This window comes from Phascolarctos cinereus, unplaced genomic scaffold (genome assembly GCF_003287225.1).
Source record: "Phascolarctos cinereus isolate Bilbo 61053 unplaced genomic scaffold, phaCin_HiC Scaffold_4;HRSCAF=312, whole genome shotgun sequence".
Lineage (NCBI taxonomy): Eukaryota > Metazoa > Chordata > Mammalia > Diprotodontia > Phascolarctidae > Phascolarctos > Phascolarctos cinereus.
The window spans coordinates 470,935,416-470,952,379 of record NW_027555847.1 but is presented as its reverse complement, the minus strand read 5'-3'; the positions used below and the strand labels follow the sequence as shown (position 1 = coordinate 470,952,379).

Here is a 16,964-nt window from a genome sequence, read left to right as displayed (position 1 = left end):
ATCCCAGCTGTGCCACAAATTTTCTTTATCCCCATAAGAAAAAATGCACCCCAGTTTCCCACCTACAAAATAATGGGGTTGTACTTAAATGACTTTTATGGTCCATTTCAGCTTTGAAAGTCTATTACTTTATGACAAAGACACCATTTTCATATCTGTCTTCAGAATATCCTTTCCAGGGTACTAAAATCACTCTGAAGTCTATGGTTCTGGAAAGGGGGAAAGCATATCACCTTCTTAATTAAAAAAAATATATATTATATTTTTTTCCAATTACATGTAAAAACAATTTTACTTTTTTTTTTTACAATTTTACAATTTTGAGTCCCAAATTCTCTTCCACCTGCCTCCCCCACCACTGAGAAGGAAAGCAGTTTGACAAAGGTTATACATGTGCAGTCATGCAAAACATATTTCCATATTAGTCATGTTGTGAAAGAAAACAGATAAGAAAATCAATGAAAAATAAAGTTTTTTAAAAAAATTATGCTTCAATCTGCATTCAGATTCCCTGAGGTCTTTCTCTTTAGAAGGATACCATTTTTCATCATAGGTCCTTCAGAACTGTCTTGGATCTTTGTATTGCTGAGAATAACTAAGTCACTCATAGTTCATCATACAATATTGCCATTGCCATGTACAGTGTTTTCCTGGTTCTGCTCACTTCACTTTGCATCAGTTCATATTAGTTTTTCCAGGTTTTTATGAAAGCACTCTGCCCATCATTTCTCATACCACAATAGTATTCCCTCACAATCATATGCCACAACTTGTTCAGCCACTCCCCAATTGAGCATCCTCTCAATTTCCAACTCTCTGTGATGACAAAAGGAGATGCTGTAAATAGTTCTGCACATATAGATCCTTTTCCTTTTTTAAAATCGCTTTGGTATACAGAGCCACCCCCTTTATTTTTGTATATAAACTCTGTGTCATTATGATCTGCTTTCTTCTAGAAATAATTACAAACATCCCTTCATTTCTGCTCTGGCCTTAGGAACTCCTTCACTGACATTCTCCGGGCTATTCTGTTGTCATTGGAAGTTCTTATCGAGGACCCAGAACTTCAGATAAATGGATTCATTTTAATTATAGACTGGAGCAATTTCTCCTTCAAACAAGCCTCCAAACTCACACCTTCAATCTCAAACTGGCCATCGAAGGATTACAGGTATGTGCGTACACATCTATCTGAATGTGCAAATGCATACCTAATAATTGCGGGTGTGTACACACGAGCATGTGTGTGTGTGTGTGTATGTGTGCGCGTGTGTGTGTTAATCATAATCTGAATAATACTTCTCATTAAGAGGAATGAAAATGGGATAAAATTCACCTGTACATACCCCCAATTCTTATCCAGCCTAAGTCTGAGATATTTGTATTTTATTATGTTTTTTGTTTTTATTTAAACTTTATTCTTGCTACAATCATATATACTTGCTAAAACAATTACAAATAATGATCAAAGATTTACACTTAAATTAATCCATTTAGATTCATAAAGATTAAAGACATGCACTTCTGTCTGACAGAAAGTATGGGGGAAGGGGAAGGAGAGAGTGGAATATACTTAGGAGGAGAGCAAAAGGAAGAGAGCAGATATTAGTAGGGGCTATTTTTATGATTTAAAGTACTTGCCTTTTTATGGTTTAAAGCACTTGCCTTCTTGTGTGTACTCAAAGAGGCTTTCTGTGGGATCCTACATCCCATGAACTTGGGCTTCCCTAGATTTCCAGTGGGGAAATGCATCTTGCATGAATATTGATTTATAGCTCGTGGTTTCAGTGTGTAGGAGATGGTTTGTATTCATTTAAAGGAAATGGATAAAACAATACCTAGCTGCTACAGAAAGCTGCAACGGGGAGATGGGGATAACTGGACCAGATGTTTTCTCAGGTCCCTTCTAACACCATCATTTCAACATCAGCAATTTATATCCAAGAGGATTAGGAAGTGGTATAGTGGAGAGAATTTGGGGCTTGGAATTTAGAAGACCTGAAATCTTGCTTCAGACACTTACTAGTTGTGTGGCCCTGGGCAAAGTCACTTAGCCTCTTCTAGCCTCAGTTTCCTCATTTGTAAAATGGGGATAACAATAGCACCTACCTTACAAGATTAATGCAAGAATCATATGAATATATGTAAGGTCCTTTACAAATTTTAAAGCACTATACACAAATGTCATTTTTGTAATACCAAACTATCACAAAGTTATAGAAATATTTTAAAATATTCAGAATTAAAATATTTTTCTTCCATGGCTGCCCAGTTTTGCTAAGGGCTAAAAGCACCTCCAGGTTGGTAGGATTGTAGATGCTGAGCCAGAAGTCCCCTCAGACATCATCTGGTCAGTTTGTTAGTGAGAAGACTGAGGTCCAGAGAGAATGAGTGATGTGATCAAAAACACAAGAGGTGGCAAGTGGCAGAGTTAGGATTGTATCCAGGTCCTCCTGCGCTAGCTCCATCTCTTTAGTTATGTAAGCTCTACTTGTGACATTTGCGTCCATTTCACAAACACGGCCTAAATGAGTGAATGCAGCTTCTTCTGGGTGTCAGTGTCTCCTCACTGACACCTGGGGATAATTGAAGCATTGGAAAAATCTGAATTGACACGTACAAAGTTCATCTAGCCTTAATTAGTTGCATGACCCTGGACAAGTCACTTAACCTCTATTTGCCTCAGTTTCCTCATCTATAAAATGGAGATAATAACAGCATCTACCTCCCACGGTTGTTGTGAATATCAAATGAGATGATAATGTAAAGTGCTTAGCACAATGCCTGGCAAGTGAGAGGTTTTATATAAATGCTAGCTGCTGCTGCTACTACTACCATTTATTATCTTTATTATTATTTCCCTTTCTCAGAGTAACATCCTCTTGGTCATCACTTATATGCAAACTGTTCTCAAGTTTTAGGCTATGTGTGGTACTGGCCTCAATAGGAAGGAGCTACAGAGGCCCTGGGAGGTTCTGGAGTGTGTGTGTGTGTGTGTGTGTGTGTGTGTGTGTGTGTGTGTGTGTGTGTGTAAAAACACCTCTGCATACCAAAGGGCAAGTAATAATCCATGTCCCTTAATAATATTAGCCCCTAAAGGGTTCTATGAGATCTGTTAAATATCTTGCTTACCCCAAGCATTTAGTAAAGAGTGAATAAAAATTAATAGTTACTGTACATAATTTTTCTTGACTTTCAAAATTCAATGTTGGAAAAATGGGGATATTATCAATAAGGAACAAATGATTTTTAAAATTATTACTACTTGTGCTTTCCAAAGAATAAGTTCATGCTGGGCCTCATCTTTAAAAATCCTACCTTAAAAAGGAAGAAAAGTAGATTCCCTACTATATAACTCTAAATATTCAAGAGTGTTCTCTTCTTAGTCTTTTTCTCTTGGTTTCAAATCTTTTTCTCCCCCAAATCTCTTCCCTCGATTATATTTTTGAACAGATAACTTGACCCTTCTTTAAAACCACCATCAAAGACAGTTTTAAATTAAGCCTTAAGGGGTGAATTACTATCCTAGTGGCCTGACCTCCCTGTTTGAAATACTTGACATCTCTGGTATCAGACTTTTAAATCCTAGTGGTTTTGCCTCAGCCCTTAATCCTTCATAAATGGATGTCATATTATTTTCTTACTAGCTAAGGCCTTAAATTAGGAATCAACAGATGCTCTGAAAGATTATGTGATGGTGTTAAGGAGGAAGGGTTTGCACTGGTTTGTCGAAAATAAAATTTCAGGAACCAATGAAATATTCTTGTTAGAATTTCTCCCGTGGATAGTCCTATGCTAGGAACACAAAAGCCGATTTCAGATTGTCCAGAGAGGTTACCCTACAACCAACTACCAACTAACTAAGATTACCTGGGCTTTTTACTTCCTCTCTTCATACTTTCCATATTTTATTATCCTCATTGCTTTTTGTTTTTCATCCTCTCTCACTTGCAGTAAGTAACACTGAATCTCAGGACCTTGGTTCTCTACCAGCACTGTCACTTATTCATTGTCTGACATTATAAAAATCACTTAATCTTTCTGGGTCTCAGTCTCCTCATCAATAAAATGGAGATAATAATTGCTGTATCACATAGTAGGCTTCTTGTGATAATCACAAGAGATAAGATATGAGACCCTTCCATCCAAGCACTGGTTGAAGAACTTGCTAAGTTAAGCTAGGAATAGAGAAGACTTAGGGGACGTGATAAGCTTAAAGTAACTGAAAGTCTGTCACTGGAAAAGAAATTAGACAATCTGCTTGTCCACAGAAGACAGAACTGGAAACAATGTGGATGGACATAGGAGAGATGAGAGTTATAGAAGTCATTTCTTGATAAAAGGAAAACTTGCTAACAATGTGAATGGTCCATGAGTTGAAGGGGCTACCTAGGTTGGTAGGGGATTCCTGAGGTCTTCAAGCAGAGTGTGGGTGAGCATTTGCATAGAGGTTGGACTTCATGGTGTCTTAGTGCCCTTCTGATGCTAGGATTCTGTGAGTCTGTATTCACTGTAGATGAAAGTGCTTTAAAACCTATAAAGCAGAATATAAATGCAATATGGTATCACTGATGCCTGGAAAAAGAAAAGAACATAAAACTTAAACCACTTCAATTTAATATTACCATATTAAACATAGCAGTTCATGAGATCACAGATTTAGATGAAGGATAGACCATAAGAGATCATTTAGTCTATTGATAGATAGATATAGATATAGATTACATAGTTGAATCCATTGTGCATATGAGGAAACTGAGGCCCGAGTTAAGTGACTTGCCCCAAAGTTGCACAGGTGATAAGTAGGAGAACCTGGATTTCAACTAGGCTGAAATGGCTTGTTTGGATTGTCTGTGAATTTCAGTTATCCATTCTCTAGGCTGAGCTGCTTATTATGATTAACTAACTGAACCTTAGATGTTATCTTCCTTAATACTCACTATTTACCCATAGTCCCTACTTCAGGCCCTCCTAACCCTCCTTCATATTTTTATTAACTTAACCAGAATTCTTTCCTTCATAATATTCTTAGCTCTTAGGCTTTCAAGACGCATTGAAAAGGAATTGGATTAACTCACAATTAGTTCATGAAAGACTGCATACATTTTTTTTAATGATAATATCTGTCTTTGCAGTAATTGTAATGTCATTAACATTTTTCTTATTATCAAGAACAGATTTCTCAGAAATACTGTTTCTTAACTGTGTAGTTCTTTTAAACAGGGATTTAATAGTACATCTCTTACTGACACAAAGACTAGTTAAATCCGTGTGCCCTACTTAGAAAATTAAAGGCCATGTACTGTCTATAATCCATTCTTCAAAACCTATTAGCATCTGTAGAAGCTCTGAATGGATATCAAGAGCAATGCACACTAAGTACATGGTGCAGTGAATAAGGAATGGAATTCATGAGAAAACAGAAATCTAAAGCGTTTCCTTCATTTCTGACTTGCTGTGTGATCTCAGGCAGCTGCAATAACCTCCCTGTGGTTAAATATCCCGGATTGGAATGTGTGAATGATTGATTGTGTTTGCCACCTGCTTTCCCCACAGAAAAGCCACTGAGGATAAATGAGATATCTCTGCTAAATGTTCTGAATCCCTTCACATAAAGTCTCCAGGAAAAGAGAAAATAATTATCATGAATCTCCTCATTCAGCTTCCCTCTGCAAAACTGATTATTTCTTGTGTACATGTAGGACCTACTAACCTGAAAGCAGAGGTGATAACAAGTAATGTTCAGGGGGTGGAAACTGGGCTAATGACCCTTAGAGAGAAACTTCTATTTAGTTCTCCTAGTTTCTGTCCTTCAAAAAATGATTAGACTGATGATGATTAGACTAATGATGGTTGTCCTAGAATAAATGGCATGTGAATTACTCTTTGCAAAATAAGTTGTAGCAATAATTACAGAGAAAATTATTCTTTGAAGGAAGTATCTGGTAGTAATATCTGAAGTTTTGTTCTGTCAGTTCATCATAACTATATTCATTAATCTGTTAGTGAGATGCATTGTGGGACATTTCAGTTTTTAGACTATTAAATTGTCCCAATTGCATAGATATTTTGGGAATTTCATTTCAAAGAATCTTCATTAAAATATGGATTTTGCAAATACCTGAAAGATATTTTATTTAAATCTTGAGGTTAGCTTTTAAATACATTCAGTTTTGTCTAAGAGAACTGTTGTATGTCATATATCTCAAATTAATTGTAACCAAATTTAGAATAATATCTAAGCCATATTTTATACATATAAACTGCACTGTCTTCAGTTCCATTGGGAAATTCTAGTGAAATGAAACAGTGGCTGAATTCTGGCTCTCAAGGCCTATAATATCTCCAAATTGATATATCATAGCCCAAATAGTGCTATCAATATATAACATGTATCAGTGTTCAACCAAGCAGGACACTTAAATGGGCTTACTTTAAAAGATCTATTGCTACACGTCTTACTGGCCATTTAAAAATATCTGATTCCTCTAAGTATATTGGCATTTGTGAAGTGTTTATTAATAGACATGGTAATGATTTTTTCTTTATCTTTAATGCATATATTGGTTTCTCCATAAAATGGCTTCTTTTTTTTTTTCTGGTCACATACCACATCAGCAAATTTTTGAGCCCTTCCCAATAAGTGAATATTTACTTATTTATAAATAATATACAAGTGCTAATTCATTCATATTTGTATATATACCATAAAACTTTCATGAAATAGTGATTTAAAGAAGTAATATTTGATCCTAGAGTTACTAAGGAACCATTGGGGTTATTGAATAGGTAAGTTACATGATCAGACAAAATTTAGAAAAAGCACTTTGGCAGCTGTGTGGAGATAGGAGCTGCATGAGACTTGAAGACTGTTGGGTATTTTTCTTTGTTTCATAGACTGCCATAGCCAGCAAATTCATGACCAAGAGACCATTCTGCTGGTGGTAATCCACTCCATACTTAGCCAGACCAGTTCTTATATTAGAGCAGGAGACTTTAGGGGAGAAGTTTGGGATCACTACAAGAATTCCATGATTTCTGAAAGAAAATTCAGCTCACTCTCCTCATCTTCCTGTTCAACTCTGTGCCCAACAGACTGTAAATTTTCAGTGTCTATGACATGCACACTGATGGACAAGCTATTTAGCTTTTCTATCCAACTGTGTATCATAATCTGGAAATAGGCATTCTTCATGTATTTGACTTTTCCTGTGAAAATAGTTACACCAAATTCTTGAGGCTAATAATAGATTTCATTTAGGTGTTTGGAGGCATGCTGCAATCAGCACAATGTCATCTCCAAATAATAGTAATGGCAGACCTCACCATCTAAAAAGAATCTCTTTTTCCTTGGATTCTTTTTATTTTATTTTTGTTTTTATTATATAGCTTTAATTCATTTAGATAAGATTAACAACCCAACTGGAGTGCTTCCTAAGACAACGTTTTTTTTTTTTTAGAAAGGAATTCTTCGTTGTGTTGTTTATCTTTCTTGGAAGGTATAAATAAGTACATCCAGTCATTATAAGCAAATCCTCAACAGAATAACTAGTAAAGTTCAGAAACAAACAAAAAACTGATCTCGCTCAAAGTCAATCGTGCTCCTTATATTATCCAGAACAATTTGGTCCATCTTTGGGGCTGAGTACCAACCCAGCAAATGGCAAAAATAGTTTTGCTACATCACTAGGTTGCTCCATTTTTAAAAGCCACAGTATTGGGAAGCTAGGTGGTACAGTGGTTAGAGTACCAGCCCTGGAGTCAAGAGGTCTTGAGTTCAAATCCTGCTTCAGACATATAACACTTACTAGCTGTGTGACTCTGGGCAAGTCACTTAACCCCAATTGCCTCACAAAGGAAAAAAAAAGCACAGGTCAATTTAATCTGGAAGGTCTTCTTGAGTTCTTGTAGAATTTCTTTGTGACTTGATTCTCTGCAACAAATAGTTGGTACATTATCCGTGACTATGTTCTTTGTGGTCTTTTAGCAAGTATCGTCAGTGCTACAACATGTAACAGCCAAATGTTCCATGAAATTATGCTTCTTATTACCTTTGAATGCATTAGAAAACCAATTCCACTAGCTCCTTTCTTTGCCTCTGAGGAGAACCTGTGAACCAGAAAGTCTTCCACTGAATTATTTTTTCTTCTGGTTTTGTTGATGGAGAGAGGGTCAAGATTGACAGGATTTAGTTCCTCCAGTAATACATCCATTATCTGATCCTTGGACAAGAATATTATATGTAGAGTGCCAAAAACTGTTAATGTGAATAATCTGAAAAAAATTATCTTTCCCCCTTTCCTTCCACTGTGAGTGCAGAAGCAGATAGGAGCTGTATAGGACTTAAAGACTGTTTGGTATTTTTCTTTTTTTCATAGGCTGCCATAGTCTGCAAATTCATGACCAAGGGACCATTCCACTGGTGATAATTCACTCCATACTTAGCCAGATCGGTCTTTGGAAAGTAGACTCATCCTATTGCTAGAACTATACACAAACTTTTCCATCTACCAGAACTTAGGCTTTTCTGGTATAATCTTCAAAAACTAGTCATGTCTATGTCATGATGACGTATCAGGGTAGGACTTTGTGTTCCAAAGTTCTGAGTTAGTTGCCCTCTCACTTTCTCTTACCTTCACCTTATATTTTCACATATCCTCTCTTTCATGTCCTTCATGGAGTCATGAATACCTGAGTTTAAATCTTGTCTCAGATATTTATTAATTTAGTGGACCTAAGTCACTTAACCTCTTTCAGTCTCAATTTCTTCCTCTTTAAATGGGTAATACAAAGCCTTTTTTCATAGGATTGTTCTGAGGATCATTTATACACATAAGTATATACATATACACACATGTGTGTGTATGAAGTATTTTGCAGACCTTATAAATGCTAGTTAGTTAAATAGGTAGGTAGGTTGTAGTAGCAGTAGAAATAGTAGTTTTTCAATACCTACCAGATAACTTGTTATATAATTCCACTCCTTTACTCATTAGAGGTTCATTGATGAAGGTGAATTGAGTTAGGATTCGAATCTTTGAAAAGTAGGGCATATACTAACATTTCTGTTATAGTTCTTTTGTGGTAAAAGCAGATATCAGAAATATATGTGTGTATAGACATTACTTATATTTAGGAATGTTAATTTCTATACATATATTAGATAACTATTATATGTATGCTTTGCAGAAGTAACTTATTCTACCTCCCAAATTCATATGGATCTAAAATACTAGTGTCAATGTATTGTATTTTCAATATATTCCCACAGTTCTCTAAAGTCAGACCTCTCTGTAAATTGGATCTCATTAGCTAGTTTACTAGCTTTCACTCAACAGGGTAGCTCCCCATTTCTCATTGACACTATTTAATATTCTAAGATTGATTTAATTTCACTAGCCCAGGTAACAGTACTTCAATGTTTTCTAAGTATTTGGGTAGCATGGAATGTTTAATTATCTCTCAACACTGCAGAAACAAATCTGTTCCCTATACCTAAAAAGAACCATGATCAATGGAAGCAAAAGTTATTTTCCTTCGATCAAGAAGAATTATTTTTAGCATTAAAACATATGGTATCTCTTACTGATCTTTAAAACCTTTGTGCATTGAAGGAAGACTTTTTTAGGTGGGAAAATCTTTGAAGGAAGAGAATATGTTTACTTTGCTGATAACCTGCAGAACTGACATTTTCTAAATATTGCATAATATAGAAAGATCTTGAGAGGAAGGTATTTCAAACGTCACTTGATCCAATCCCTCATTTAACAGATGAGGAAATCAAGATCCTGAGAAGCTGAATAACTTGCCCAAGATCGTATAACTAGTTAGTGGTAGAGTCAAGATTCTAACCTAGGGCTTTTAACTTCAAATTCACTGCTTTTTCTACTGTAGCAGTCTGCTGGAGCCAGCTCAAATAAGCTCATTGTTCAAACAAGACAATTGTTAAATTTTCAATGTGAGCATTTATAACTTGGAAATTGGCAATGCCATGAATGTTTCATTGATTTTTAGATAGAAGAAACTGATGAAGAAAACACTGACAATGCAGATTAAGCTTAAAAATGTGTTGTGCATGACTAATGTGAAAATGTTTAATAGGAATGTATATATACAGCCTATATCAGATTGCACGCCATCTTGGTGAGGGTGGTGTGTGGTGGGGAGGGAGGGGAGAAAATTTAAAGCTCAAAAGCTTATGGAAGCAAATGTTGAAAACCAAAAATAAATTAATTTTTAAAAATGTGTTGTGTAGGGGGCAGCTAAGTGGCATAATAGATAGAGCACTGGCCCCGGAGTCAGAAGGACCTGAGTTTAAATCTGGACACTTGACATTTAGTAGCTGTGTCACCCTGGGCAAGTCACTTAACTCCAATTGCCTCATACACATATATGTATGTGTGTGTATATGTTGTATATACTTCATTACCCTAACAGCTGGTTGTTAAACATTTGCCAGCACACCCTGATTACATATGATTACATAAAATAAAATTTTATGTCTTAGTTAAATCTATTCTACTTATCATGCCATTTAGCTATATTTCATAGATGAATTTAATGGAATTTGTTGAATTTAGGAGAAAAAGGGAAAATGAGGTTGTGAGACAGGAATAGCAGAAAGGAAAAATGAAATTCATGAACGTCATGTTGAAATTTTCTTAGTTAAGTAGTGAAATCCCAAAGGTCATATTCTCTGGGTTCATTAAGGATTTAGAAATCATGAATAGTATTTTCCATTCATTGAATAAGTTTTAATTATAATTGTTTTAGAGGAAAAGATCAGAATGCAAAATTTTAAAATAAATTTTAAAATCTTGATGAAAAAATTTAATTATCTGGGAGAAAAAGACTGAAAGAATAATAATTAACGTCAACTGCTAGGGCAGTCTCTAGTGGAGTTTCTCAAGAATCTGGCCTTGTGCCGTTTAATATTTTTATCAACGACTTGAATAAAATATGCTTTTCTGATTTGTCCACAAAGCAAAGCTTGGGAAAGAACCAGCATGCTGAACAACAGAATTGGGATCAAGATGGGCAGAAGTATAAGAGAGGGAATTCATAGTTAGACGACTCTTTATATGAAGAAGACCCACAGGTTTTTGAAAACTTCAGGTTTAACAGCCAAACAATTTTTTGTTGTTGGTCAGTTGTTTCAGTCATATCTGCCTCTTTGTGATCCCATTTGGGATTATCTTGGCAAAGATACTGAAATGGTTTGCCATTTCCTTTTCCAGTTCTTTTTATAGATGAGGCAAACAGAGTTAAATGACTTGCTGAGGGTCACATAGCTAGTAAATGTCTGAAGCCAGATTTGAACTGAGGAAGATGAGTCTTCTTGCCTCTAGAACCAGCATACTATCCACTGCTCCACCCAACTGGTGAGAAAACATGTTTATAGAGGCATAGCATTCAAAATCTAGAAGGGTTCATAGTCCCACAGTCCTCTACCCCAAACAGTCTGTATCTGGAACATTGTGTTAAGTTCTGGGTACTATAGTTCAAGAAGTATATGGACAAGTTGAAATGGGTCAAGAAGAGAGTAACCAGTATAATGAGGAACACTTCTGGTGATATATGAACATTGGTGAAAGGAAAATTGGAAGTGTAGCCTGGAAAAGAGAATAGTTAGGAATATGTGAAAGTTATCTTCCTGTGACTTAAACTCAAATCCAAATGGCAAAGGTTTAGAATTGTTTTATTTGGTCCTGGAGAACAGAACTAAGGGGAATGAGTGGGAAGCAGATTTGGTTTCATTGAAAAGAAAAGTCTTTTAGCAATTAACTGGCCCAAAGTGGAATGGGATGCTTTTAGAGATACTAGGATCACCTTAGCTAGTGGTATTCAAATGGTGACTGGGTTTTTGTTTATTTTTGTACTTGAAGAAGACCAATGTGACATCATGATGTCAGGGTCAATGTATAATGTGTTTTGCTGTGGCTGATCATACCAATGGATACCAACCAGCTTGGAAGGTTCTACCACAGATTAAGCAAATGGGAGGGAGATGTCTCTAAATTTGCACATCTCATGTTTCTGGTGACTGGGTATCATTGAACCTAAAGTCAGGTTGGGTTTTTTTAAGTGTCTTTTTGATGGAATTAGATTCTGGTGATACTCAGCTAAATTTCTTTCTCTGGTTATCACACATTGCTGAAGTTCTTTGTTGCAGAGTATTCAATGATATTGTTTCCCTGCTATTTTTCCCAGCTAGATTGTAAGTACCTTGAAAATAGGGGCTGTGTCTTTAGTATGTTTGAACCTCATAGAGTACTTAGCATAGTGCCTGGCATGGAGTATATACTTACATGGTTATTGAATGAATAAGCAAAAAAAATTTAAACTCAACTATATGATTTTCCATTTATCCTGATTAAATTTTATGTTGTCCACCCTTCCATCCTATCAAAGGGTTTTTGGTCACTAATTCTGTCATCCAGCATATTTGTGATCCCTCCAAGTTTCCTTTTCTCTCAAAATGTAATCAACATATCACTTATTCCTTCATCCAAATAATTTTTAATACTATTCCACAGAACTGGGTCAAGGACAAAGCCCAGAGCATTCCACTAGGGACGTTTTTCCAAGTTGACATTAGTCTACTAAGGAGTTCTATTTGGGTCTGATCATTCAACCAGCTCCAAATCTCCTAACTACACTAACTAATCATTGAGTTCACACAAGGATAGCATAAGAAATTCCCAATCACGATCCAGATATACTCTTTCTATGGCATTTTCCTGATATATTCATCTGGTAACACTGTCAGAAAAGGAAATGAAGATAATCTGATAAATATTTTAAATTTACTTAGACTGGCTGTTATTGATCTCCTCCTCTTTACTCTGTGCTTATAAACTATTCCTTTAAAAAACATGTTCTAGGATTTGCAAATAATAGAGATCTAGTTCACTGGACTACAGAATCTAAAGATCTACCTTCTTTTCCCTTTTGAAATCTTTACATTTGACCTTATCCACCCCCAGCCCTAGAATTTCTCACAATCATCACACTTCCTCAGAGATCACAGCCATAATCTCTTTTACAACTAATGTAAATATTTGCCCTAATTGAACTACTGTTCAACAATCACATTTCCAATTGATATTTGTCCAGGGCGTAGTCATCCGCTGTCATATTCGTTTAGGATAGCTAAGTGCTGTCCTAAAGAAATGTCATAATAAATTGATGAAATAAATATTTCACAAATCATAGGATCATAGATTCACAGCTGGCAGAGACTTTAGGGGACATTGATTCCAACCCCATTATTTTACAGATGAGGAAACTGAGGCTCAGAGTGATTAAATCAATTCCCAGAGTAACATAAATACTAGTACCTAAAGCAGGATTCAGACTCAAGTCAGATTCTATATCCAGTGCTCTATCCACCATGCACCCCAGCTCCCTCAATTTCCTGTTAACTATTTTTGTTTTTTTCCTTCCCAATCTAAAGATCATTGCTCTTTAGTAGAGGAAATAAATGTGAATAGAATTTGAGTAATTCTGCCTTTTCACCATTGTTTGTTTTCACCTTTCTGTCCACACCAAATAGTGGAACTTTTCTTTCTGTTGTCTCCATTCCCCTGCTAATTCACCAGAAATACATTCCCACCCACCCCCCTTCTTCAGTATTTATCATAAGCCTCAATTCATTAACTTTGCCAACAAAAGAGATGGGAGGTTCTCAGGAGTATTATTCATGTTGAGAGGTAGTTGGGGCATAAGTTTGGATAGGTAAGTAGGAGTCTCATTTAATGCCAGTCTGTGTTTTGCCTCAAGCTCATCTAGTTAGAACAGTGGTGATTCATGGACAGACATATGGAAACGGGACACTATCCCTCAGACAGGAAACTACCTCTACTAAGAAATTGCCCTAGGGGCAGCTAGGTGATGCAGTGAATAGATTTCTGCCTCGGAGTCAGGAGGACCTGAGTTCAAATCTGGCCTCTGACCAGACACTTGACCCTTACTAGCTGTGTGACCCTGGGCAAGTCACTTAACCCCAATTGCCTCACCAAAAAATATAAATAAATAAATTGCCTCCCACCGACTCCTTTTAGATCACTTTGCCCTTGGGATGGTTGCCCATCCTGATTCATGCACCAATGCACATACCTTTCTAAAATCTTCACTCCAGGAACTCTTTCCATTGAACCCCACTGGGTATGCATAGATTTTTCACAGGACACTAATTCTCATTATATGACACGTTATATATTAAACTCATTTTAACACTATCTGAACTATAGCCACCACTCATATCTCTTTGACTATCACTGATGACACTGAGAGGTCATTTAATGCTACACTGTCCAAAGAGCTGAGCAGGTGAAAAAAGCAAAGCATTAAAGATTTATCCTTTCCCATTCCTGCAGTGTCTATCATCACAGAGACAGCACTCCAAAAATGTCTGTTGAAATGATTCGGGCCTGCACCAGATAGTAGATGTTTCAAAGGGAGGTTTGTCTTCTTTGGACCTCAGTTTCCTCATCTGTAAGACAAAGGGGTTGGATTAGATGACCTGCAAGTTCTCTTCTAGCTGTAACATTCATCTTGTGATTTTTCTAGTTGGTTTCATAAGGCAAAACATCCTTGTTGTATACACTAAAATAAACAAACAAAACTCCTAAATATTTTAATTCCCTATACTACCTAGAAATTTATACACAAACACACACACACACACACACACATATCTGTTCATTTTTAACTAAAAAGTTTTATTTTTATAGTATATTTTTAGTTGAATAATTTAATGAATAATTCAATTCAACCTAATTCAAATATTTAGACCACAATGGGAATAGGGTCAGTGAGAAATGTTACAGAAAGTTCACACTGTTTTACAAACAACTCTTGTGATGTGACAGAGAACAGGATATCCCCCAGATGTCATGCAAGAAAGCTTTTGAAACTTTGAAGACAGATAAGCGACCAGCTTGCTATAAATTAAAGAAAGACAGATAAATGGACCTTGCATTCCCAGGAAGCATCCACACCAGTTGGGTGCCTAATGGGGATTCTGATTAGAAGATAAAAGAGAGATAGAGAGAACACCAACAGCACCATAGGAAAGAGAGGTGTTTGCCATTTGGGGCTCAGAACTTAGCAAGCTCTATCAACCCTATGCATGTCAATAGAGTGCTTTGAAGCCAAGCCCTGTGGTAATAGCACACTGCCCATAAACATAAAAACCATGCCTTTAGTGGAATTAGATGGAGAAATCAAGCCTGGTTCCAGGAATGGGAGTCAATTTTCTTTCTATTTAAAGGTGGCTGGCATTAGAGAGAATGAAAGGGTGTTAAGTTGTGCTTTAGCAATGGAAAACAAGATTAAGTTTTTAAAAGAGATTGTCTGTCCCTGAATCCTTTCAAGTCTGAGGTTTCCACCAATGACTATATCTCTAGGTACTGTGAACTACATGCAATGTGAAATGACCTGAGTTGTCAATGATCTTCCAGTTAAAGAGGTAGTGTGGTGCTATGAGGAAGAAGCATTGGATTTGAAGTTCAAGGACACATGGACAAATCACATGTTTTCTACTTATCATCTGTGTGCTATGAACAAACCTGAGTGTCCTTACCTGCAAAATGAGGGAGTTGAGCCAAATAATTACTTGGTTATTTTCTCAGTGTAAATTCTATGATCATGGCTTGGTGAAGTAGGAATTGTTTGATGAAATACATGGAATTTCTATATGTGTAAAAATGCACATTTAAACAAAGTTATTTGCTTCTGTAACAGCTTTTAAGATGAAAGTTTACTGAATTTTAGTCAAGATAGCTTACTATGGGCACAGAGAACATCCAGATGCTGGCAAAAACATCCTTCCAGCAAGAGAATTCCTTCCTTCTCCAGGCCACTTACAACCCATCCAGGTACTAGGGGGTCTGGCAGATCAAGTGCTGGAGAATACCCTTTGACCCCAAACTCCCTCTTATCTCCTCATTCCTTTCTCCCCTCCTGGATTTTTACTGCCCCTATCTCTTTATCTCAGTGTGAGAAATCCAAGACTTCCCTTCCACTTGTATGATTAAGCTCTGTCCTCTCTTCCCAATGGTAATGGGTGAAAAAAAAAAACACCTTTAGCTCCAACTCCCCTGCCCTGTGAAGAGGATATGCAGGTTTATGCCACTTGGAAGAGCAAGGAGTTACCAACTCCAATCTTTCCACTAAAATAAAGGGCCAGATTTTTCCATGATGAAAATATGGGGCTGTTGCTGACTGCCAGAGTTTAGCAAGCTCTGAGCCCAGTCCCCTGGGTTCATATAACAATAAAACATAAAACAATAAAACAATAAAACCACCTAAGTGGTTTCAACCTTTGCCTAAAGGTATCACATAAAATAAAACATATCCCATAGTATTTATGGAAACGTAAGTTGGAAAGGTTAAAATTAAGATGTAACCAGTGAAGTCAGGGGGATCAGAGTTTAAATCCGGCCTCTAAACATACATTGACACTTACTAGCTGTGTGACCCTGGGCAAGTCACTTAACCCCAATTGCCTTAAAAAAAAAAGATATAACCAGAACTGAAATGAATTGGATGAATGTGTGCCATAACATGACATAGAACACGAAGCCTGTATTTTGGCCCTTGGATAGTTCTTAGAGATTTCAGCTTTCTGAATAAGGAGGGAGTTCTTGATATGAATAGGATACAGCAGGCTAATATGATTTTAAGGGATTGTGTTGCACAGTTTCTTCTTCTTCGTGAGCTGAAACCACACATTGCCCAAGTCTTGATAATAAAGTATGAGCAAGTTCATCAAGTTATTTTGTAAGGTAATAAAAGCATAGCTTTTGATAATTAAATGGGAAAAGAAATGGGTATGGAGGGACAGATTAGTAAGGTTACACCTAACTTCTCTACCTTCTCATGTAACCAGTCAATATATGTTTAATGGAAAACAATGCAAAAAGGTGGGAACTGGAAGATATGAGGTCAAAATTCAGAGG

At 36.5% G+C, this 16,964-nt stretch overlaps 1 protein-coding gene across 1 annotated transcript in view; it reads left to right on the top strand.

Annotated features, from left to right (window-relative positions):
• Positions 1–16,964, top strand: part of CLVS1 (clavesin 1) — a 216,018-nt gene that overhangs the window by 94,006 nt on the left and 105,048 nt on the right. Inside the window, 2 exon segments of the mRNA XM_021002153.2 lie at positions 998–1,140; positions 1,143–1,171. Of these exon segments, the coding sequence (XP_020857812.1) occupies positions 998–1,140; positions 1,143–1,171 (172 nt within the window).